The 24309-nt window shown below is 38.5% G+C and overlaps 1 protein-coding gene across 5 annotated transcripts in view; it reads left to right on the top strand.

Moving 5' to 3' along the window:
* The window catches only part of ZDHHC14 (zDHHC palmitoyltransferase 14), a 313260-nt gene that overhangs the window by 185716 nt on the left and 103235 nt on the right, over positions 1-24309 (top strand). For 3 of the 5 annotated variants that reach the window (XM_020986680.2, XM_020986675.2, XM_020986677.2), the window contains exon 2: positions 7455-7627. In XM_020986680.2, coding sequence (XP_020842339.1) covers positions 7455-7627 — 173 coding nt within the window. The remainder of the gene's footprint in view (positions 1-7454; positions 7628-24309) is intronic. The other 2 variants (XM_020986676.2, XM_020986679.2) reach the window with 1 other exon arrangement.

Raw genomic sequence — 24309 nt, 5'->3', positions numbered from 1 at the left:
TTGGTTTTTTTCCTTAAAGGATGATTAGACCCATTTCTTTCATATTGCTTTAGCTTTGCAATGTTACAGGGTTCAACACACCATCTACATATGTTAATATTTGGAAAACCTTGCCATTCATATAGAATCCTTCTGTTTGGATTCTGAATAGCATATTTTCTGTAATACTGGAGAACTCCTTATATGGTTATACAGAGTGTCCCAAAAGTCTTAATGCATTTTTAAGCTAAAAGGAGAGAAAGAGGAAAAGGAGAGAAGATGAGTAGTTTTAAGCTATGAAAGCTTAAAGCCACACTAAGACTTTTGGGACACCCCATATATCTCTCTGTTTTATCTGTCATTTGATATTGACAGAATTCTGATCTGACTTCCCTTGTTCTTCACCCTGTTAACAACATTCATTCATTCAATCCATCAATTACTGAAGCCCAGTCAATGTGAGTGCTATTGTGTAAGGTGATTTGGTGATTAAAAAAAAAAAGTTAAGTAAGACACAGTTCCTACCTTCAAGGAATTTATAATCTAGTAGGTGAGGATAAGATAAGTACACAAATAGAAATATTAAGGGTAGAATATAAGAGGTGCAAAGTGTTGTAACTGTTAAAAGTAGCTCACTACCTGCAAAAGAAACTGGAGGAGACTTCTTAGAAAAGGAGGCATTTGAGTTCTGAGAGGGAAGGAGAAGACATGATAACTATACTCAGGTATCTGAAGGATTGTTAAGTGATCAACCTTTTCTTTTCTTGCCCTCACAGAGTAGAACTAGGAGAAAAGGGTAGAAGTTGCAGAAAGTAAATTTCCACTCCATATAAGAAAAACTTTTTAGTGATGAGTAGTTATCCAAAATTGGAGTGGACTTTCCCAATCAGGGAAACCGGGAGGACTCTTCATCAATAGAAACTTCCAATGGATTATTGCTAGTTAGGGATGGTATAATTAGTTGATTATCAGCTAATTGATTCCTGTGATCCCTTCAACAATGAACCAGTTGCTAGGCCTAAGTGAGGAGTGTGTTGGAACCAGCTCTTAAAGGGTATAGAGAGCCATTTGTTAAATTTTCAGTTTGAGCATTTACATTGTGGAAATTGGCAATGCAGGTTTATTATTTTGTTGATTATCTGACTTAAGAAAGTGGTAGAGAAAATGTTAATAATGCAAATTAAATGTAAAAGTGTGTTATGCCTTTTTTGAAGACCTGGTTGTTGATCATTTACCAGCATACTCCTGCCTTTGCTCACCTTCATAAGGTCACGTATTTGTCTGAGATTTTCCCATAAACTTGTATATGCTCATTCAACCATAAGGCTGATTTGATCAATGATATACCTACTCTATTCTCTCTGATTCCCCTAAATGCAGGCCAGCTAACAGCAAGTTTGGAAGGAAGTGCTAATGCAACCCACCTACTCATCTCAGCTGTTACCCAAAGCCCTGATGGTATGGAGGAGAAGGTTGTAATTATTTCAGGAAGCCTCCAGTGAAAGGAAAACAGTATAGAAAGATACATTGAAGATAGAAAGGATAATTGATAAATCAAATTCTTGAATGAGGATAAAGGACAGAAGTAGAGGTTTTGGCTTGGGGCGTGGGAAAGGGGCATTTCTTTCTCTGAAACAAAAACGAAGTGAAAAACAATAAGTGAAGAGATGAAAGTGGAAAGGAGAGATAATGAGGTTCATGTAAGACAGCCCGAATCTTCTCAATAAAGTAAATGAGGTCATCTGTTAAGATTGAGGTGGGTGGGCTTGGGTGCTTAAAGAGAATCAAAAAAGGTTTGGAATGGTTGGGAAAATGTCAACATGAGACAAATAAAAGGATTCCCAGGCAGCAGTGGGGGCAGAGTTGATCTTAAATGGCATTTATTTGTAGTGTGTTCTGTTGTCGAGCCCCTCATTCAGTGTGTTCAGGTGCACAAGTTTTCTTGTGTGATGACCTTTACAGGAATTTTTTTTGCCCACCAAGCTTCAGGATCTCTTTGAAAGCTTTCAAGGGCTGTAGTGGGTGGCCTGTTTTATCCAGCCTGAGACTAAAGATGTTTATTTTTTTTTCTCTCATTGGATTTGAAATCTAGCTTGTTTGACTTGAAAGATAGAAACAGGGCCTGCTTCTTCTGATGAGTTGGGCATTTTTCATGATGGTGGCCCAGTGGTCCCCAACCCTTGTCTGTTGTATTCTGTAGTGTCTTTAATTATCTCAGGGGGAGGTGGATGAATGCCTATGAGTTAATTTGTCCCTGCTCAGGTACTTCTTTCTACTAGAGAGGAATTATGGTAGAGTAAGGAAAAAAAATACTGGATTAGAGTCCAAGGACCCAAGTTCAAACTCTAGCTCTCCTACCTCAGCAAGTGACTAAACCTCACTCCACCAGTTTCCTTAAATGTAAAATCAGTAGGTTAGACTTGATAACCCCAAGATCTCTCCAGCTATAAATATATAATTCTTTTTTTGACCAGTTTGCCCTATCCACTTACTATCCTGCTGCTGTCTTCTAGCATACATTAGCAAATTCTTTGTTTCAAAGGATGATCGGGCACTTCCCTTGTGGACAGGCAGTGCCTCCACAACTTTTACTTTGTCAGTGCAGGGCAACCTTAGTACTCCTGGACATTTTTATTAGCCTTGCTCGGTGGGAATTTACCTGACCTAGTTTTGTCAAGGTAATTCACCATGCTCAGGTATCAAGAAAGAGGGTACGATTAGCAGTGTCAGGTGATACGGGGAGGTGAAGGAGCTTGAGCATGAATTAAAAGGCCATTGTATTTAGCAGAAGGAGGGCTTAAGGAACCTTGGAGAAAATTGCTAGCACGAAAGACAGGATTCATTGAGTTACAGAATAAGTGGAATGGTGAGGAAGTGGAGGCAGAAACTATAGACTTTTCTTTCTAGGAGTTTGGAAGGAAATGAGGAAGCAAGAAATTGGGTGGTATCCCAAGGTGATGACCAAGCCAAAGAAAGACCTCAAACTTTTTTTTTTTAATGATACAGGACACTTAGGGAAGCTTGCTGGCACAGGGGATAGAGCTCTAGCCTTGGAGTCAGGAGGACCTGAGTTCAAATCCAACCTCAAACACTTGACCCTTACTGTGACCCTGGGCAAGTCACTTAACTCTGACTGCCTCACCAAAAAGCAAAAAAAAAAATACAGGACACTTGAGAATGTGTATGGGAAGAGACTGAAGATGCATTGAGAAATATGAAATGATTGATGAAGCAGGATCACAGATGAGATGCTTCATTGCTTTATTCATTCCATGTGTCTAGTGAGTACATACAATGTACTAGGGATTGGGAGAAATATAAAGAAGAGTAAAGTATAGCCCTCGTCCCAAGGAAATTAAAGCAGTCTACAAAATGCATTTTGGATGTAGTGCTCCTAAATGATCCTTTGTGCTGGGAAGAATAAGAATGGATCTCAACTTGAGGGAAACTAGAATTGTCTCTTCTGTATAAACCAGGCAGTTACCTAAGTACTGAAAGTTCAGAATGATATTAGTAGGTATCTGAAACAGATGGTATAAAAAGACAAAGTATTGGGCCCAAAGTTGAACAGAAGGAAAATAACAGGTTGGATTGCTTTCAGAAAATTGCAAAGCTCCTTTATTGACCTCAGAGTTACCATAACAACAAAGATCCATGTTTTCAATATTAACATTCTACCAATGTAACTATATGGCAATTAGACATGGAATACAGCTGCATCTAAAGATGGACAGGCATAGATGGATTGTGATTGGCAGCATGTGATGGTGGTATCCTGGTACAGTAGATAGAGTGCTGGATTTTAAATCCTCCTTCAGACGCTTGCCAGCTGTGTGACCCTGGACAAGTCATTTAACCTCTCTCAGCCTCACTTTCCTCATCTGTAAAATAAGGGATGATAATAATGGTACCTACATCCCAGGATTTTTGTGAAGATCAAATGATATCATAAATAGAAAGTATTTTGCAAACCTTAATATAAATGTTAGCTATTATTATTGTTATTATTATCTGCATTATTGGAAGGAACGCCTGTATAGAAAAGATCACAGGTTCATTTGATTATCTGTGCCTGTAAGTCCTCTGTGTTCCTCTTTCACTGTTTGCTGATGCCTGAAATTCCAAAATGAGAGATTAATTTCTTTGCCTTAACACTTAATTATCTGTTAAGGTGCTTAAAAGCAATATAGTCAGTGTTAACATTTCCTTATGCCTTTAGTGCACATGCATTGATCGGGTCATCTCCTGAGACAGCATTTTTTTTGTTAGGAAAAAGGCAGCATGAGGGAAGTGAGTGACTGAAAGGCATCGACACCAGTGAGGGTAGAAAAGAAAGGGCGAAGGAGGGGAGGCTAGTGGCACTGCCCAGCTCCAGAATTTCCTCCAAAGTTTGGCCCTACTGGACTACCAACGCTTTCTCCTGCTTCATGATGGTCCAAGTAGGGCTGGGTAGCAGAGCTGTTCTAGTTTGACGCCATGTTATTCAGAAGCTGGAAGTCCATTCAGGAGCTACGGCAATTAGAGGAATTTCTTTTCCCAGGACTATTTTTTTGTGTGTGGATCCAGCTGTGTTTATGGTGTTTTAGCAGCTGAAGAAATGAAAGCTTTTAATTTCCCAATAAAACAGATCTTTATGTCTCTTCATTGTCTCTTCTTTGACAGGGTCTTCGCTTTTCCACCCTAACATACACACCTCCCACCCATGTATAATTCAGGCACTAAACCTCCAGCTTATCTAAATTTAAGAGGAAGGGTTTTCCCATCCTGCCTTTGTCTGCTATAAAGGAATGGGATTGTTTGTGAAATACTCATTCTTACTGTATGGTAGTTTTCAAATCTCCCTCCATTTAAGCTTCTGCCCCTCTAAACTCATCGATTCAAGGCTATGTGAGTACAGTTGTTGGCGACTGCTGCCATATTTGCTCTCTGAAGGGGCCGAGGCAGCTCATTGTATACATTTAGCCTTCTGTACTAGGGTAACACCTGAATGAAAATCTCCAAACTTATCAGAGATACAAGATGTAAGAAAAGCAATCTGGAATACCTAAAAAGTGGCGTTTTATAAATGAATCTGTCAGCCAACGAACATTTGTTAATTCCCTACTGTGTGCTAAGCATTGAACTAGACACGCGAGATACCCTTACCACTAAATATAGTATTACTTTAATGTTGCTGTTAATTATATAAAATGAAGGCAACTGAAGAGTTCAGGGATTCCTTGGAGGCTGTGATGCATTTTTAGGGGCGAGATTTTTCTGTATCATAAATTCACTATTGAATAGAAGAAAGATAGGACGTCGGTATATTTTGTGCAGTAGTAATCATGGAGGCAACAGGGCCTAGTTGAAAGAACAATGGACCGAGCTTTAGGGGCATTAAATTTGGATCCCTGATCTTTCCTCAAGCCAGCTGTTACAAAACCTCGGACAAGAAACAGGCCCAGAGAATGGGATGTAAGCGCCTCAAGGTTGTCTTACTTTTGGCCTTGTGTACCTAGGAGGGATAGGACAGTTCCTGGCGTATAGTGTTGTTGTCGTTGTTGTTAAGTCATTTTTCAGACCTATCTAACCCTCTGTAACCCCATTTGAGGTTTTCTTGGCAGAGATACTGGAGTGGTTTGCCATTTCCCTTTCCAACTCATTTTACAGATAAGGAAACTGAGGCAGACAGGATTAAGTGACATGCCTGGGGTCATACAACTAGGAAGCGTCTGAGGCTGGATTTGAACTCAGGAAGATGAGTCAAGTCTTCCTGATTGCAAGCCCAGCGCTCTATCCACTGCGCCACCTAGGTGCCCAAGGGCAGTCATATGATGAAGCAATGAAGACTTCTGTTCTATTAGTATTAGTCACGTATCCTATGATAGTAAGCCACTGACCTCTATAATCCTATCAAAGGTCCATGAAATGTTGGTCTCAATGTTTCCACTCCAGTTGTTTTTCCCTATTAGTTGGAAGAGGTGAGTTAGATAAGAACAAGATCCATAGAGCACTTTCCTCCTGACAACCCAGTGAGGTGGATAGTTTATGTATTATTATCCCCATTTTACAGATGAAGAAACTGAGGCCCAGAAATGTTAAGTGACTTGCCCATGGTCACACTGTCACTCAAATCTTCTGAACCTTGGTCCTTTGCTCTTGCCTTTATTGCACCTAAGGGCCATTCAGGCTTTAACATGTTAGGATTCTACTTTGTTGCCTCTAAGCTCAGTAATAATTAAATGTGATGACAGTAATCCAGGGGATTACTACTCTAGTTCCTCCAGGCCACTAATGCCATTAAGAACAGCCAGGTGCTATAGTGGTAGAGCACCGGGACTTGAAACCAGAAAGATTCCTCTTCATGAATTCAAATCTGACCTCAAACGCGTACTAACGGTGTGACCTTGAGCGAATCACTTCACCCTGTTTGCCTCAGTTTCCTCATCTGTAAAATGAGCTGGGAAAGGGAATGGCAAACAGCTTCACTATTTGCCAAGAAAACCCCAAATGGGGGTCGCAAAAAGTCACACATGATTGAAAAATGACTTAACAACAACCAGTGCCATTATAACCTCTGTCCCTTACTCAGCAGTTTTGTTGAATGAGTGAAGGTGCAATTGTTTAAAACTTAATGAAAGTCCCTGAACGGTAGCTTGAATGTCAGAAACTGATACCTGGCTAATTGAGGCCTGTAGCATATCACACATTCACCTTTCCCTGTCTCATCACACAGTTCCCAGGAAGAGTCATTGAATTGGAGTTTGTAAAATTTAAGTACAAGGAAGATTTTAAAAGTGCAAAAAACTGGGGTGGCAGCCTTCTTGTGGTCATTCAAATGCCATTTGAACATGGAAACAAGTTAAGTATATTCTATCTGCAGAATGGAATGTGATTTCATTTGCATAGCTCATTAACCTCCTTTGGATAGGTTAACTCCAAAATGTTGGCAATGTTTGCCAGGCTTTGGAGTACAGATTTACATTTCTCAGCATTTTGTCCCCACTGAATGTCCCTGTGCTGTCAGAGACAAAGCTGAGCATTAACTGGGGGAGGGGAAAGCTTGGGCCTGTTTTAAGATATCCTATGTTTGTGTCTTCTCTTATGGAATTCAAGAGAAGGGGAAAGATTAGAAAGATGCATGGATTGTTGATGTATAGCAACCATGTGCATTTGTAGACAATATTACAATGAAGACTGATTTTGTAAAGAGGTTCATTTGCATTCTTTCTGGAACTTCTTTCCCAACAAATACAATGGGGGAAGACTGGTGTTGGCATTAATAATTTGTGGCATGAGGGCGAAATTTTCCAAAAGAAAATTTGCATTCCATACTGTTGGAATCTTTATGTAGATGAATTTTTAATGGAAATCAGTTTTCCTTCTCTAGATAAGCCTTTCATTTCTTAGGAAATGCGAGCAACCTTGCTGTGGATTACTAACAGTACTTTTTAATTTCTTCCTCCCTTCCCTCTCTTCATACCTGCTACTGGAAGCTGTCCATATTTAGCTGTGAAAATCACTCCAGCTATCCCTGTGGTTGGCGGGATCCTATTCTTCTTCGTGATGGGTACCCTGCTTCGAACGAGCTTCAGTGACCCTGGAGTACTACCCCGAGCAACACCAGATGAAGCTGCTGACCTGGAAAGGCAAATAGGTAACGCTGAAGGTCTGTCCTTATCCTTTTGATCACTTGCCAACTCATGTTCCCTTCCTTCATGATGTGGATGAATCTGACTCAGACCTTCAAGTAGAGAGGGCAGGAAGTATTTCCAGCTTTGCTGGGGAAGCCTATAATGGAGTGGCATGAGCATCAGGCAACTGGAAACAGAATAGGAGGTGGGCATTTGTGGTAAGAGGCAAGCTGGTGTGACTGGGTGTAAGATACAAGAATAGATGACACCATGGAAGTTCCTGAGGCTGATGCAACTTTGGGTGGTGTTCGTGATCCCAATATCCAAATTCAATTTACCCAGTAAATTTTTGTTCATGTAAAAAAGCATGAGAGAAGAAAAGAAGATCATAGGTTTTAGAGATGGGCCCTACCCTCCAGGTTCTGGCCCATTTTATAAATTTTATAAATGAGAAAACTGAAACCCAGATTGGTGAAGTGACCATGTACATGGTTATCTCAAGGAGTAAATAGGAGAGCTGGGTTTTGAACATGGGCAATATGGCACTAAGCTTGGTCTTCTTTCCACTTATACCATTCTTTGCCTTCTTGTTTTTAAAAACAAAACACTCATGACAGAAGACTTTCTTGACTCTGTGTTTTGTACATGCTCTGTATCACTCACTGTCTGTCTGTCTGTCTGTCTCTCTCTCTCTCTCTCACACACACACACACACACACACACACACACACACACGCACATGCGCAAGTCATTCAGTATTGACTGGGCCAAATGGCTTAGAACAAGCAACTGCCCAACTTTCTCTGGAAAAGAGTCAGTAGTGAAAGGAGAAAAATATAAAGTTTCTGCTACCTGATATTTCTCTCATTTTCATTGTAAGGTCTCTATTTTTCATATAGAAAAATCAACAAACATTAATTCTTTAGCTGTGGTACGCTTCGAACCTGGGCTTCACAATTTCCATTTTTTAGTAACCAAATTAACTACACCAAAATGTTCATTGCTTTTTATGAGCTACTGAATAGCCTCCCCTTGTCTTAGGGTGGGCTTTGAGTATGGGGTTAAAGTCCCAGGGCAACCTTTGTGTTTGTTGGGAAATGAATTTCAGTCAATAAAACTTGAAGTTCTTTGAAATTCTGACCCCACACAAATTAAACTGAAGGGAAACAATGAGCTAGGTTTTATTCTTATCTCCTGCCTTTAATAGAAAAACTGACACTTGAAAATTTATAAATGTGCTTAAGCAAACTTGAAAATCTGGTGAAGGTGACTAATGAACTACCTTGAATCATGGAAAGTGTTAACAGAAAGTCATGGCTTGAAAAAATGTTATTAAAAATATTTCTCTATCTTAATTTCTATTACTGAACATCCCTCTTCAATCATGGCTATAACCAGAAATAGATTGCCTTTATCTGTGCCTTCTAGTAGCTACAGTAGCATAGTCAACAGCTGAGAGCAAAATTTGGCCTCTGATAGTTGTAACGGTTTGTACCTTGAGTAAAGGTAGTCCTACTGCCTTTTTTCTCTCAGTTTCTACCTGTAACCCAATATAATTCCCTTTCCTCTACAGTTATTCATTCAACAAGCATTTATTAATCTCTTATTATGTGTAATGTACTGTACGAAGCACTGAGGAAGATATAAATATTTATTATATACTGTATTATACCATGTATTATTTCACATTGCAGTTATCCACCATTCCATAATTCCCTCATTCTTACCATGGGGCCAGCCCATGTTTTCTCCTTGTCAAATAATTCCTTGATGGTTGTTCTTTTTTTTTTTTTAAATTTATTTTGATTTATCAACAATTGCTTCCATATGCTTTTGAGTTCAAATTTTTCTCCCCCTTCCTTCCCAAGATGGCGCACAATCTGATATAGGCTGTACATATACATTCCTATTAAACATATTTTCACATTAATGATGTTGTAAGATGGTGGTTCTTTACTCCATTCCCCTTTCCCTTCATCCTTTCCCTGGAATCTTACTCTTCTTCAGACACTTCCTTTAGAAGTAAAGAAAAAATTAATTGTAAGACAGCTTTTGTTTAAATTGGATAGGCCAATAGTAGTATTTCCCCAAGCAAGTATACATCTTAAAATCACGTCTGTCCATTTTTGCAAGTAGTGTATCTCTCCCTTCATACACCTATGGCTTCTACTGCTTCTTCATAATTTCGCCAGTTTGGAGATTCCCTTCACCAGTGAAAACTCCTGGAATGGGAACTTCTTCCACCAATACAGATGGAAACCATGTACAATTTGGTATATAAGTCATATAGAGTTTCCTGAGACAGATAAAGGATGTCATTTTCCAAGAGTAACATCCCTGGAAAATGTCATTGCCAGGATTTCCTTTCCTTCCCAGTTTTTTCTTACTCCAAGTCCAGCTACTTCTAGGCTAAGGGAAGGTCTTTTATATAGTACCCCTTGTATTCATTTGTGAAGTTCTTGAGATCCATGACTAAAAGGCCATGTGACAGTCTGAGCTGGTTTTCCAGTAGTGATGTTAGTGATTGGGGTAATAGTTCTGCTCTGATCCATCTACCCTCTTTCCTGGTCCTCCCTTTGATCAAAATGGCAATGCATGACTGATGCTTGTCAGCTTAGAACATATTTTTTTTAAAAAGAAAAAAAGAGCTTCCTCTATTTAAAAAAAAAATGAGACAGCTAGGTGGTACAGTGGATAGAGCACTGGTTCTGAAATCAGGAGGACCTGAGTTCAAATTTGTTCTTAGACACTTATTAGCTATGTGACCCTGGGCAAGTCACTTAACCCTAATTGCCTAAAAAAACAGAATAAACCCCTTGATTTTACTTACACACACACACACACACACACACACACACACACAGAGTTGCCTGCCAAAATGTAACCAAAACACCTACCAAAATGGAACAAAAAGAAAACCCAAAGTTTATTCCATTGCTTTTAGGACCATTCTGCTTATTTCCCTTACTATATCACTGTTAGTTAGAAACTTTTATTTATTTGTTTTGTAAGGGAGGGAGAGAGAAGTGTAGACACTTGGCTATGCAGCTTATGTTATTTTGCATGGCTGGGCATATGACTCAGTTGTAGGTCTTCTTTGATACTACCAAACTTCAGAAAATAAGACTGTGCTTGAGCAAAATCTTAGCAAATTTGTTGTCTGCTGTGCAGCTCAAGAAGCAAAACTGAAAAGTTAGGTGTGGGAAGGATTGTTATTCATTCAAATATTGAATTCTAATATCTTTTACAGTGTACTTAGGCAGTGGCCTGCGATAGGGGCAAGCTAGCAGTCGGAGTAATCTCTTGAGCATCTGCCAAGGATTAGACAGCTCCCTGCTTTCAGACACTTGTGAAGAGGAGTAGGTGGCAGGGGGAAGGGCCCCATGTCTCAGATTTTGTCACACTCGCTTGAAATGTGTTAAGAACTACTCTTTGTTCTAACCACACTTTGCTAAGTGGCTTGTTTCAGTGTGTAATTGTTCATTTGCAGAGATAATTTCAGTGTCTCAGACTCCTGCTAGGCCTTCATGCTGCATTCAAGATTGGATTGCAGCCTGCTGGGATTGATGCTTCTTTTCCTTCATTCACTGTCCTCCTTACCCTGCCCCCCAGAACTGTCTTCCCACCTGTGACCCATTTCGGTGCTGCCATATTCTTTTGGGGAGACTTTTTTCCCTTCACCCGAATCAATATAAGCATTTCCCTTTCTGCTTCATCTTCCCTTATTTGGAATAAAGGGAATCACTGTGTGGGGTTTCCTTGTACTAAGACAGATCATAACCCCTGTTAGGGAAATGGTGATTGGACTCCTGAAATTTAAAGAGACTGATTCTAGGGCCATATTCAAGCACTCTCCAGTCTACCATCCTCACCCCACCCCCACCATTATTTGGAGAAAGTTGTTGTGGATGAAATTAAAGCATCAGATTGTGAGCTCCTTGAGGGTAATGATTATCTTTTGCCTCTTTTTTTTAATCTCCAGCACATAACACAGTGCCTAGCACATAGTAGGTGCTTGTTATCGTTTGGAAGAGTCAGACTCTTTGTGATCTCATTTGGAGTTTTCTTGGCAACGATACTGGAGGGATTTGCCATTTCCTCCTCCAACTCGTTTTACAGATGAGGGAACTTGGGCAAACCTGGGTTAAGTGACTTGCCCAGGGTCACAGTAAATGTCTGAAGCCAGATTTTAGATCTGACTCTCAATCCACTGGGCCACCTAAGTAGGTGCTTAAAAATATTGACTGAACTGTTGACTGACATGCTCCATTGTTGAAGTAGAGGCTACAAGCTGCTTCTTCATTGAAAGAATCTGACCCGATCTGTGTTTCTGGTTCCTTTAGGCTGGCAGGTACTGGTGGTTCTTTATGTTGTGATCCACCAGTGTCAGCAAATGGTAATGACCTTGAGTGCCACAGTCATGATTTGTCCTCAAATTTTTCCACTTTGGTACAGAGTAGCTGTGTGAGTCTTACTGCTCAAAGAGAGTTTTGATGATGACATCAGAAGTGTTAGAGGGTATATTTTTCATTATGATATAACCTTATTAATTTAACTAATTAATAAAACCTTATTAATTCAGACCTCACTTTTAGAATTTGTGATCATGCAGACAGGAGCTGTAATTTATTTTTCTGTTACAAACCCTTTATTTATAGCCAGTATAAATGAACAGTCCAAATAAGACTGAAGAGGAGGTGTTTCAGGTAATTAGGGCAAGGAGGGAGAAGAAGAATTTAGAACTCAAAACTTTAAAAAAAATGTAATTTGGGGAAATTATTAAAAATAATAATAAAATTTTTTAATGCCCTAAAGCTTTGCTAACCTGCCTCAGGGTCCCCTTGGGCTTTCCACTCTCTCTCACTCTCCATAGCTAATCAGCCACCAAGTTTTGTCTGTGTTACCCTTCCAACATCTCCAGTGCCCTTCTCTGTATTCATATGGTCACCTTTCTGATTCAGGCCCTCATCATTTTTCATCTGTAAACTTCGTACTCTATTTTCTGCCTCCATTTTTTAAAAAAAGATTTTCCTTATTGCCAGAAAAGAACTCTTTTTTTTTTCAAACATCTCTGCCTCTTAAAAAACCTAGCCCATTTTAAGGCCAAACTTATATACTACTTTGTGTGGGAAACCTTTCCTTGTTTCCTTAGGAAAGATTTCCCCTTTGTCCTCAAATTATAACTTATATAGTCACTTACATTTGCATTTATATTTCATTCTGTTTTTATTTGGTCTTTGTAGCCCCAATGCCTCGCTGAGTGCCTTGCGTGTAGTAGGCCCTTAACAAATGCTTGTTGGACTGAGTTGGAGTCTGACCTGAACTATTCCCTGGGTTTTCAGGGTGGTGATTGGGTGGTAGTTCTTTGGATGCTCTATGAGTGAGGTACCAGGTCTCCGATTTGGTTTCCATTTCACCTTGAATCAATTTTCTCAATAATTTCTACTGATTCAAAAGGAAAAAAAAATTATCTCTGGCCTTTCTTGTTTAGAGGGAATATTTCTAAGTTTGGAGATCCAAGTGGGTGGAGAAGAAATTTTCTGGGAAATTCCAAACAACCTAATTCCCTGCCCAAGCTGTTTGAGGACCTAGTGGCATTTGGCCCAGCAAGCATACTTACTCTATTCAATGAGGTTTTTTTGAAGGGGCTGAGGTTAGGAAATAGTGTGGGTCCAAGAGATGCCAGAAATACCTTAAGCAAAACATACAGGCCAATAAGGAAGAGTACATCCTAGAATTAAAGAAGTGACACACTAGTTTTGTAGGTAGTATAACTTAATTGTTCTGCCAAAGTCCTTCTCTAAGGCTCTGTAATAGAAGTAACCTTCAGTCCTTAAAGACTGTGCCACTGAAGTACAAGTGCTGACAGGTCATGTCAAGGTGGAAAGACTTCAAAAGTGGGTGTGGCTGTGCACTCTCTCATTTGTCATTCAAAGACGAGTCTAGCTGAGCTCCAAGAGCGTCATCTGCAGCAGGTGGGCCACCCAGTGCGGATTTTTTTTTTTTGGTCCACTGTATGTCATAAAATTATCTACTGCAACATGAAGGGGTGATATGCATTCTACATTGTTGAAAAGAGGCCTCATAGTAATGGGATAGCAGATCCTTAAAATATAATTATAAGTGATTCATATGGAGTTTACTGATGGCTGAGGCAGGACGTGCAATGAAACCTTCACACAAATGAAAGCTGACATCTCGGAATGTTAAAATTCCTGATTGTCATTTAAAAATATACAACCCAGGGAGAGCCAGAAAATAGAAATCAAATTCATGATATATTTGGCAAGTAACCACAAGACTTTTGAAAGGTCTAGTTTTTAGATGGGGGTAGGGAAGGTTGTAGCTTTTTTTGTTTTGTTTTGTTCTTTGCTTTTGTTTTTTTTACTTTTGGGCATGAAGGATATATGCATATATATGTATATGTTTTCAGGCATGTGTGTATACCTATGTGGTCCAGAAATTTTTATTGTAATCATTTCTAATCCTCCTCACTTTTTAAATTAAAACCATAGGAATACATGTGTTGAAATTAAAGATAGTTGTTGGTACTGGCCTACTTGCCTTTTTTTTTTTTAAGGAAAATTTACCATGTAATGACCAGGGATGGAAAGTTATGGTTATAAAAGTATTATAATTAGTTTTATTGAAGCAGCTTCTGTCTTTTAAAGGGCACCTTTTACTAATTTGCCTTTTTTATCTTCCAAATAGCCTCGTGAGGTGGATAGGCGAGAAATAATATTTTTCTTACTCATACAGGAGGGGGAGTAAAGGCACAAAGAGGCTATTCAGTTTGATAAGATTGCAGAATAAGGTGGTACTGGAGCTAAGAATAAAAATGAGAATTCTTAACTCCATTTATTTACATTTTTGGAATTGGATAGTTTCTTCTGAAAATTGGATCTTATTTTTCATTCATTTATTGTATATCTACATAAGCATGCCTCAGGATGAATGTGTGTGTGTGTATGTGTGTGTGTGTGTGTGTGTGTGTGTGTGTGTGTGTGTGTAATTTTGTAATTATATCTGTAGAAAGATGATGGAGCCCATTTAAACAATTATATCACCTCATTTCGAACAAATGTTTCTCCCTTCTATTAATTTTCACGTGTTTAAAAAAAATCTAATGAATCAGCAAAATGATAAAATAAAGTAGGGGTTAGCAAGTTTTTGTGTTGCCCGTGAGCTAAGAATTCATTTTGCATTTTTTAAAACTTTATTAAACTTAGCTCAGGCAGTACAAAAACAGATGGCTGACTGGATTTGGCTTGAAGTCTGTAATTTGCTGACCTCTGGCATAAAATCACAATGTAAATACTTGCCAAAGAATAGAAATCTATTGTAATAACTGTTAGCATTATCATTATCATCAGCAATAACAATTAGCATTTATTAAGTGTCTGCTATGTGCTAGGCACTGTCCTAAGTGCTGGGAATACAAAGGAATGCAAAAACATGGTTCCTGCCCCTAAGGAACTCACTTTCTAGTGGGAGACACAACATGCAAACAATTACATATATGGAAGATATATTCGGTATAAATGGATAATCTTAGTGGGAAGGCCCTGGTTGTCTATGGAGGGGCATGGAGGGTGTTGGAGGAAATGATGATAGGAAAGGCCTCTTGTGCTATGTGAAGTTTGAGAACATGAAAGGATGTAGAATTTTGACTGATGATGAAAGATCTATGATGAGGGGAAAAGGTCAAATGGAATTATTGTAAGAAGAAGTTTATGGGAGCATTAGGAGAGGGACTAAAGATTTTTAAAATGTAGGAAATAAAGGGACCATAGAGTACAAGATTATGGTAATTATAACTAATGAAAAATGTGTTGGTTTTTATATACAAAATGTTTTGTATTGGTGCCATTCCTAATCTTCCAGGATAGGAAGACTCAGAATGAAAAGGGTTCCTCATGCTCTACCTATGCTCTAACAAATACTGAATAAATTATTTTTCCTGTATGCCCTATGAACAAACTCACTTGTTGATCATTATCCTGTTTCATTTACCCCAGGCCATCACTATACTCAATTTCTTCAATACTTTAACTCCTCTCCTTTTTCTCAAATGTTAAGGCAGAGACTTTTCATGCAGTCTAATTTCATATCTATAATTGGCCTCAAATTCTCTTTCTAGAATCCTCTGACTTACTTCCTTTTTGAATAGACGACCTAGTTGAAGCCACCCCAGCAAATGAGAACAACGAAAGGGAGAAGAGATGAGGACAAATGATAGAAGTGCAACACCTTGTGGAATACTCCCAAGAAGAAGACCTAGTGAAAGAAATAGAGAAATAGTGTCTAATGTAGCATTCCAGGGTGCTATGGAAAGGAGAGGTATCCAAAAGAAGGGGAGTAGAGGCAGCTAGGTGGCAAAGTGGATAGAGCACCAGCCATGGAGTTCAGAAGGACCTGAGTTCAAATCCGGCCTCAGACGTATAACACTTACTAGCTGTGTGACTCCTGGGCAAGTCACTTAACCCCATTGTCTAGCCAAAAGAAAAAAAAAAGGTTCTAGCCCAAAAGAAGGGGAGGATCGAAAACAGCTACTTACTTTGCCATTTAGGAAATTATTGGTGACCTTCAAAAAGCATTGTTTCAATAATCATGAAAACAGAATCTTTAAAATGAAGAGCCCCGACAAAGACTCAATCAGTTATTCAATAATCATGTATTAAGCACCTAAATGGCAACATGACATTCCGAATAAAGGGTCAACACTGGAGATCAAAGGACAGCAACGAGCTAGCCAACCAACCATTCCGTGACCTTGTGGATAAATCTTTGGTCCTCTCTACTTGTCTAACAAAGGCCAGGAGCCCAAGTGTTCTGGAAGGTTGTTAGTCTGTGAAATAGCAAAAAAGATGGCATGAAATGTTCCATTAATAATAATAGAATTCAAAGCCAGATGCACAGTCATATAAGTTCAGTAAATAAATAGAAATTGAAAATCATAGAAATATTTAGTAACTCCCTGGAATACCACTATTGTATTACTTTAAGTAGGACCTCTGGGGCACATGTGGGAGAAGAAAAAATAACTCCCTTGAATAAATCAGTAGATATTTTAGAAGACAAATTAAGTTGGATCCTCACCCCAGCCCCCTCAAAGGTGTGTTTACATGAAAGGGGAACACAGTAGTAATCTGGTAACAATCCTTGTGTGCAGTGTAGGTGTGGGAGAGGGGAAATTAGAATTTTTTTTCCAGAAGAAAAATCTCCTTGGAAGAGTTTAATAGGGAAAAAAAGCAAGCATTTTGATGCCTGGGCAGTAGGAAGTGTATTTTCCAAGAATGGGAGTGGTGGGAAAGGGAGCTTGTCATTGAAAGGAAACAAAAGGGGCAGGCAGGTGGTGCAGTGGATAGAGTACCAGCCCTGGAGTCAGGAGGACCTGAGTTCAAATTTGGCCTCAGACCAAACATTTGACACTTACTAGCTGTGTGATCCTGGGCAAGTCACTTAATCCCAACTGCCTGAAAGAAAGAAAGAAAGAAAGAAAGAAAGAAAGAAAGAAAGAAAGAAAGAAAGAAAGAAAGAAAGAAAGAAAGAAAGAAAGGAAACAAAAGGGATTGCACTGATTGCAAAGGAGATTTGCCATGAGGGGAAAGAAATTGGGAAAAGGTAACTAGGTCTACGGGATGAGAAGAGTAGAATATAAGAGGAGCTGAGCAGTTGCAGAGTAATGAAAAAGATTAAAAGCAAAGCCAAAAAAGGAATTGGGATTTATTGTGACTCAAGAGCAGATTTCATGGGAAGGATTTCAAGAAGCAAGTGTAAAAAGCAGTTAGAAACTGTGTAGGGATTTCCTCAGGGAAGAACTTTCTGAATTGATTGGAGAATATCTTCCCACAATTTATTTCAATAATTCACTTTCCATGTAGTGCCTAGACCTAGGGTCTGATTTAGACCAGAAGCACTTGCTAAGCAACACCCACCTCTATGCCCATATGGCCTTATGTAACTTCTAGACAGTATCCTAAGACCCTACAAAATCTGTGTTCTCTATCCTTGTTATGGCGCTATTAGGAAGTTGTCATCCTGACGGTCCTGTTAGTGGAACTTTTGTATTGAGTCCCATGGATGAATTTCAAGGTGGACCCCCTGAGCCCTACCTCACTCCAGTACCTTCTACCAATTTCATTCTGTAGCACAGAGATCAGCATTTGAGGTCATGTGATAGAGTAGAAAGCTGGATACATACAGCATGACACAACAGATTTGCAGTCAGAGGACCTGGGTTCAGATCTCACCTCTGGAACTTACTTCCTATGTTGTTCTAAACAAGTCATTTCACTTGAGGCCCCATTCTCTGGGCCTCATTTTCTTTGTCTGTAAAATGAGGGGTTGGACTAGCCCAGAGCTTCTTAAACTTTTTGCACTCAAGATCCCTTTTCACGTTTTGGCACCTCTCATTGGCGTTGCCTGGCATGATGGCACGTGCATTTCAAAGTTCAGAACCAAGGCCACAGTGAAGTTCAAGATGCAGCATGGGCTGCGTGTCAGAAGCACCTCGGATTCATCACGTGTTTGATTTCTGATTAGTTTTTGGTCATTATGTGTTCAGAAACCTTTTGCTGTTGCCAAATTTTTCATGACCCTATATGGGGTCATGACCCACAGTTTAAGAAGCACTGGACTGGATAACCTCTGAACTGTCTGATCCTATGAGCATTTTTTTTTTTGAGTGTATGAGGAGGAGCTAATTTTGCCCCACAACAATCCTTGAAATTTCTGGGCTGAGTGAGAAGAAGATTGGATTGAGTGACAACCCATGAGAACACATAATGCCGGACACAATATCACAATTAATCAATAAGCATTTAATAAATGCCTACTATACACCAGGCATTGTAATAGACATTGAGGATGCAAAGAGAAGAGTGAAACAGCCCCTGCCCTCAAAGAGCTTACAGTCTAGTTGGGGAAGACAACACATACCCCAATAGGTACATAAAAATAAATATAAATAAATATAATATTTAATACATCAACTAATATATTAATTTATTAATGTATCAATCAACATTAATTAATTATAAATTTTAATATATAAATTATATATTATATATAAATATATGTGAATTAATTAATTTAATGTTATTTAAGTAAATGTGATGATTTTGAAAAATAAATATAGTGATTTTGAAAGGATGAGTGGGAAAGGGAAATCAAGAAGGACTTCACAAAAAACTGTTATATAAGCTGAGCCTTGAAGAAAACTAAGATTTTTGAGAGATGAAGTTGGGGTGAAATTGTATTCCAGTCAAAGGGAACAACCCATACAGAGATATGGAGAAGGCAAATGAAGTATTATGTCTGAAGAACAGTATGAAGAACAGTTTTGTTGGACCTCAGAGTTTGTGGAGAAAAATAATGTGCAATAAAGCTGGAAAGGTAGGCTGAAACCAGGTTGGAAAAGGCCTCGAATGATAAACAAAGGAGTTTGTATCTTTCATTCGATAGGTACTTGTTGTTGTTCGGTTGTTTTCCATTTGTGGCTGACTCTTTGCGATCCCATTTGGGGTTTTCTTGGCAAAGATACTGGAGTGGTTTGCCATTTTCTTCTCCAGCTCATTTTACAGATGAGGAAACTGAGGCAAACAGGATTGGTGACTCACCCAGGTCACACAGCTAATGTGTCTGAGGTCAGATGTGAACTCAGGAAGATGAGTCTTCCTGACTCCAAGCCCAGCACTCTATCTACTAGCTGCCCCCTTAAAAGGTAATAAGGAGTAGGTTCTCTGTGAATTTTTGTAGAATTTGTTCAATGATGAAATGTGCCCTCTCTTCCCACCCTCTCCTTCTCTATGATCAACCAATTCAGGCTTTGGTAATGAGTTGCATATTATAGCAAAGCCTTGTCGAACCCAAGTGATTAGGGAATGGAGTATTTTGTTTCAATGTTTGTTAATGAAAAACTTTCTGAAGTGTGTTTTCCCAACCTGAGTAATAAGTACATTAGACAGAACATAACCTTTATTTGATGAATGAGGACCCTGCGTTACTCTAGCATCATCATTCTGAACTTTAATAGGATTGTACAGCATAGCTGGTAGGTGGCCCAGTGAATAGATCTCCAGGCCTGAAGTCAGAAAAACTCATCATCCTGAGTTCAAATCTGGCCTCAGACCCTTACTGTATGACCCTGGTCAAGTCACTTAATCCTGTTTGCCTTAATTCCTCACCTGAAAAATGAGCTGGAGAAGGAAATGGCAAACCATTCTGGTATCTCTGCCAAGAAAACCCCAAATAGGGTCACAAAGAATCGGATATGAGACTGAAACTGCTTAGCAACAATAATAATAAATATAAAATATTAATAGTATATCTGTGTTGGCTCCAGGCTATACTAACAGAATAATCCTCCTGTTATGCACACCTCCCACCCCATATAGGAAATTGAGATTTTACTGTTTATCTCAGTCAGAACTTTGAAGCTAGAAGAAATATTAGTGATTACTTTGTCTCATGTCTTAATTTTATAGATCAGCAGTTTATGGCCCAGGGAGGTTAAATAACTCACTATGGCCACCCAGTGATAGAACTGGGACAAGTCCACTGACTTAAAATCTAATGCATTTTTTCAATTTGTTATTCATTCAACAAGCATTTATTAAAGGCAACACAGTCTGGTAGGTGCTAAAGGAAATAGAAGAACAAATAAGTCATGTCCCTACTCCCCCCCACCCAATTGCCAAGGAATTGACAATCTAGTAAACTCTACCCGTAATGTATGTTTTTGACTTCCCACTAGATTTTAAGTTCTAGGATCAAACCTGTCCCTTGAGTTCCCCTTGATGTGAAGGAATTGTCTCAGAAGTCCCTGATCAAGTATACTGCTCTGTTAAACCAAAGAGCACAAAATTATTGCAGGTCAGATGCCGACTGGTACCTACCATTTGTGTCCTAGACCCTGAGGCAGCACCACAGCACAGTGAATGCCAAATGACAGACACCCTTAGGGAAATGCACACAGCACATGATCGGATGGTGCCCTCCCTGGAACAGGTGGCACCCCAGGAGGACACACCAGCACACACCTACCAAAGTAGATAGCATACCCAATTCAATTAAACAAACACTTATTACATGTTTATTCTGTAAAGGTTCAGTGCTAGGTGCTGGAAGTACAAAAAGAAAAATGAAGGAGTTTACATTTCACTGAGAGGATGTAGCATATACATCAGTATGTCAAGGGTCTTTGATTATGTCTGAAGGTAAGCTCCTTCTACCTGTGTAGATGGTAATTTGTTTATACCTGTACTAAACCAAGGACATACAGAAAAAAGAGGTTCATGCTGGATACAAAACAATTTTGAAGGTTCCAAAAGAGCAATTCTCAATTTTTTTAAAATAGGAGAGGATACTAAAGGTTTGGGGGGGGAAACTTTCAAACTTTATAGTTCTTTTTTTTAAGACACCTGAGAAAATATATCTGCCATATTTCAACTTTCCTTTATGTTCAAAGACTAATCTACCCGTGCACTGGGAGGATATCCTTTGATGAAAGTGTAAGATAGGAACAGACAAGTTTTCACAAATGATAGTCTACTTGAGTTATATAATTGGCAACAGATGTAAAAAAAAAAAGATGAGAATCCACTATTTATTGTTAGTCAATTGCAAAAACAAAAACTATTTTATTCATTAGGACAAAAGGTTCTCCAACAAGATGTTTCCCATACACTTGCTAAAAATCATACATAACTCCTTGGAATATGTAACAAGACCCTCTAGTTATTAATGTCAGGTGAGGCATAGAGTAGAGACTTTTAGACTCATCAAATGTGTTTGTTACTATTGTAGAGAATGTCCAACAGAGAGTCCAAATAGAAGAAGTCTTCCTGATACAGGAGAAGATGAGGTTTTGAAGATGTTTGTATGCAAATGACATTTTGTTGATTTCATTCAATTTTGGAACATGGTATTGAATCCTAAATCAGATCCATAATTACTTAGCAAAGCTTGGCCTGACTAGCATGTCCTGATATCGGTACATGTATCTTGGATAGATGCTGATTATGGACAATTAGCTGGACCCAGAATTCAATAGGAGAAGAGAAGGAAAAATTGCCCCTGGGAAATTACATCAAGCCCTTAATGACTCTAAACAATGGAATACCACATTCTCTGAAGAATTAAAGTTTGGGGTCACCTAGAGCACAATGGAGAGACCAAAGATAGGTATATACCCTAGGAATTGTACAGGAGAAACAATGTAAAGGACTTTATCAGAGAAACGTGTGCCTGGGGAAGGAGGCAGAACTTTTTGTAGTAGTAGAGAATGGGAAACAAATAATATGCCCATCAGTTCAGAAAAGGATAAACATATTCATGGCTCATGAATATAATAGCATATTACTGTACCATAAGAAACAATGAGTCTGATGAGTACAGAGAGAAATGGGAAGACTCAAATGAGTTGATTCAAAGTGAGAAAAAGAATATACAACAATGTAAATAAAAAAACCTCAAACATACAGTTGTTCGCTGTCTCAACATAATAACCCAACTTAGACCCAACTTAGAAGATGATCTGAGACTAGTAGTGTAGATTATTGATATTCCAGAAATCTTAGCACAGTTTTAAGATTAAGCTTAAAACTGGGTCACTTTGTACTGGCAAACACAGCTGATAAATTGGTGGTTTGCGGCTTTTTTTTAAAAATAAATGATGGTTTACTGGATAGGGAAGGATGAAGGAGATGTTTAGAAACGATGGTGATGTGAAAACAATAAAAATAAGATTTTTTAAAAAAAAGTTTGTGGTTATCAGAGGTCTGGAACAATATAGATCAGAAATCTGTGTGTTCTGGAAGAAGAGGGCAAATAAGTGATAGCTAGCATTTATATAGCACTTTAAGGTTTGCAAAATGCTTTGTAAATATGATCTCATTTGATCCTCACAACAACCTGGGAAGATATGTGTTATTATCATTCCCACTTTACAGATGAAGAAACTGAGGCAGACAGTGGTTAAGTAACTTGCCCAGGATCACACAATTCATAAGTATCTAAGGCTAGATTTGAACTCGGAAACACAATTACAAAATGCTCTTCACACAAATAAAGACAGATCTAAACAATTAGAGAAATATTAATTGCTCATGGGTAGGCTGAGCCAATATAAAAACAATGACAATTCTACCTCAGTTGATTTACTTATTTACAGTTCAGTACCAATTAAACTACCAAAGAATTGTTTTATAAAGCTAGAAAAAGTAATAACAAAATTCATCTGGAAAAACAAAAGGTCAAGAATATCAAGGGAAAAAATACAAAACACTTCACACAAATGAAAACATATAAATAATTGGGAGAAATACTAATTGTTCATGGCTAGACTGAGCCAATGTAATAAAGATAACAATGCTACCTAAATTAATTTACTTATTTAATGTCATACCGATCACATTATCAAAGAATTACTTTATAGAGCTAGAAAAAAATTGTAAGATTCTACTGGAGGAATAAAAGGTCAAGAATATCAAGGCAATCAATGAAAAAAACAAAACTGGGAAGGAAGGGGAACTAGCAGTACCAGATCTCAAACTTCACTATGTTTAATCATCAAAACAGTGTGATACTGAATAAGAAATACATCGATCAGTGGAACAGATCAGATATGCAATGAACAGAGGCAAATGAGCATAGTAACCTAGTCTTTGTTAAACCCAAAGTCCCAGATATTAGGTCAAGAGCTCACTATTCGACAAAAACTGTTGGGCAAACTAGAAAGGAGTCTGACCAAAACTAGGTGTAGATCAACATCTCACACCACAACCAAGATAAGTTCAGAATGGGTACATGCTTTATATATAAAAGGTAATATCAGCAAATTAGTAGATCATGGAAGAAATTAACTCTCAAATCTATGTATAGGGGTTCATGACCTGACAAGAGACAGAGAGGTTCACAGGAAGTGAAATCAACAATTTTGATTACATAAAATTAAAAAAGGTTTTTTGCACAAAAATTAAAAAAAAACAAAACAGGAAACTAGGAAAAATTCTTTGCTGCAAGTTTCTCTAATAAAGGTCTCATTTCCGAAATATAGGGAACTGGGTCAACTTTACAAGAATAAGAGCCATTCCTCAATTGATATATTGTCATAAGATATGAACAGGCAATTTTCAGAAAAAGATATCCAGGCTATCAATAATCATATGAAAAAGAATACTCAAAATCACTAATAATTAGAGAAATGCAAATTAAAGCAACGCTGAGGGCCACTTTACACCCATCAGATTGGCCAAGATGACAAAGATGGAAAACAATAAATGCTGGAGGCGATATAGGAAAATAGGAACGCTGATGCACGTTTGGTGTAGCAAGGAACTGGTCTAACAATTCTAGAAAGCAATTTAGAGCTGTGCTCAAAAAGCTATTGAATTGTAGGTATCCTTTGACCCAGTGATCTGCTATTAGGTCCACACCCTAAAAGAGATCAAAGAAAAGGAAAAAGGGTTCAAAGGTACAAAAATGTTTATAGCAGATCTTTTTGTGGTAGCAAAGAATCAGAAACTGGAAATGCCCATCGATTGGGAAATAGCTGAACACGTTTTAGTGTGCAAATGCAATGAAATGCTGTTCTAAGAAATGATAAAGGGGATGGTTCCAGAAAAATAAAAACAAAGAAAAAACTCTAGGAGCTGATGAAAAATTAAGTGAGCAGAACCAGAATAATTTATACAGTGACTACAATACCTTAAAG

Source organism: Phascolarctos cinereus, unplaced genomic scaffold (genome assembly GCF_003287225.1).
Source record: "Phascolarctos cinereus isolate Bilbo 61053 unplaced genomic scaffold, phaCin_HiC Scaffold_5;HRSCAF=322, whole genome shotgun sequence".
Lineage (NCBI taxonomy): Eukaryota > Metazoa > Chordata > Mammalia > Diprotodontia > Phascolarctidae > Phascolarctos > Phascolarctos cinereus.
The sequence above is the reverse complement of the archived record's forward strand: the minus strand, read 5'-3'. Positions and strand labels throughout refer to the sequence as shown.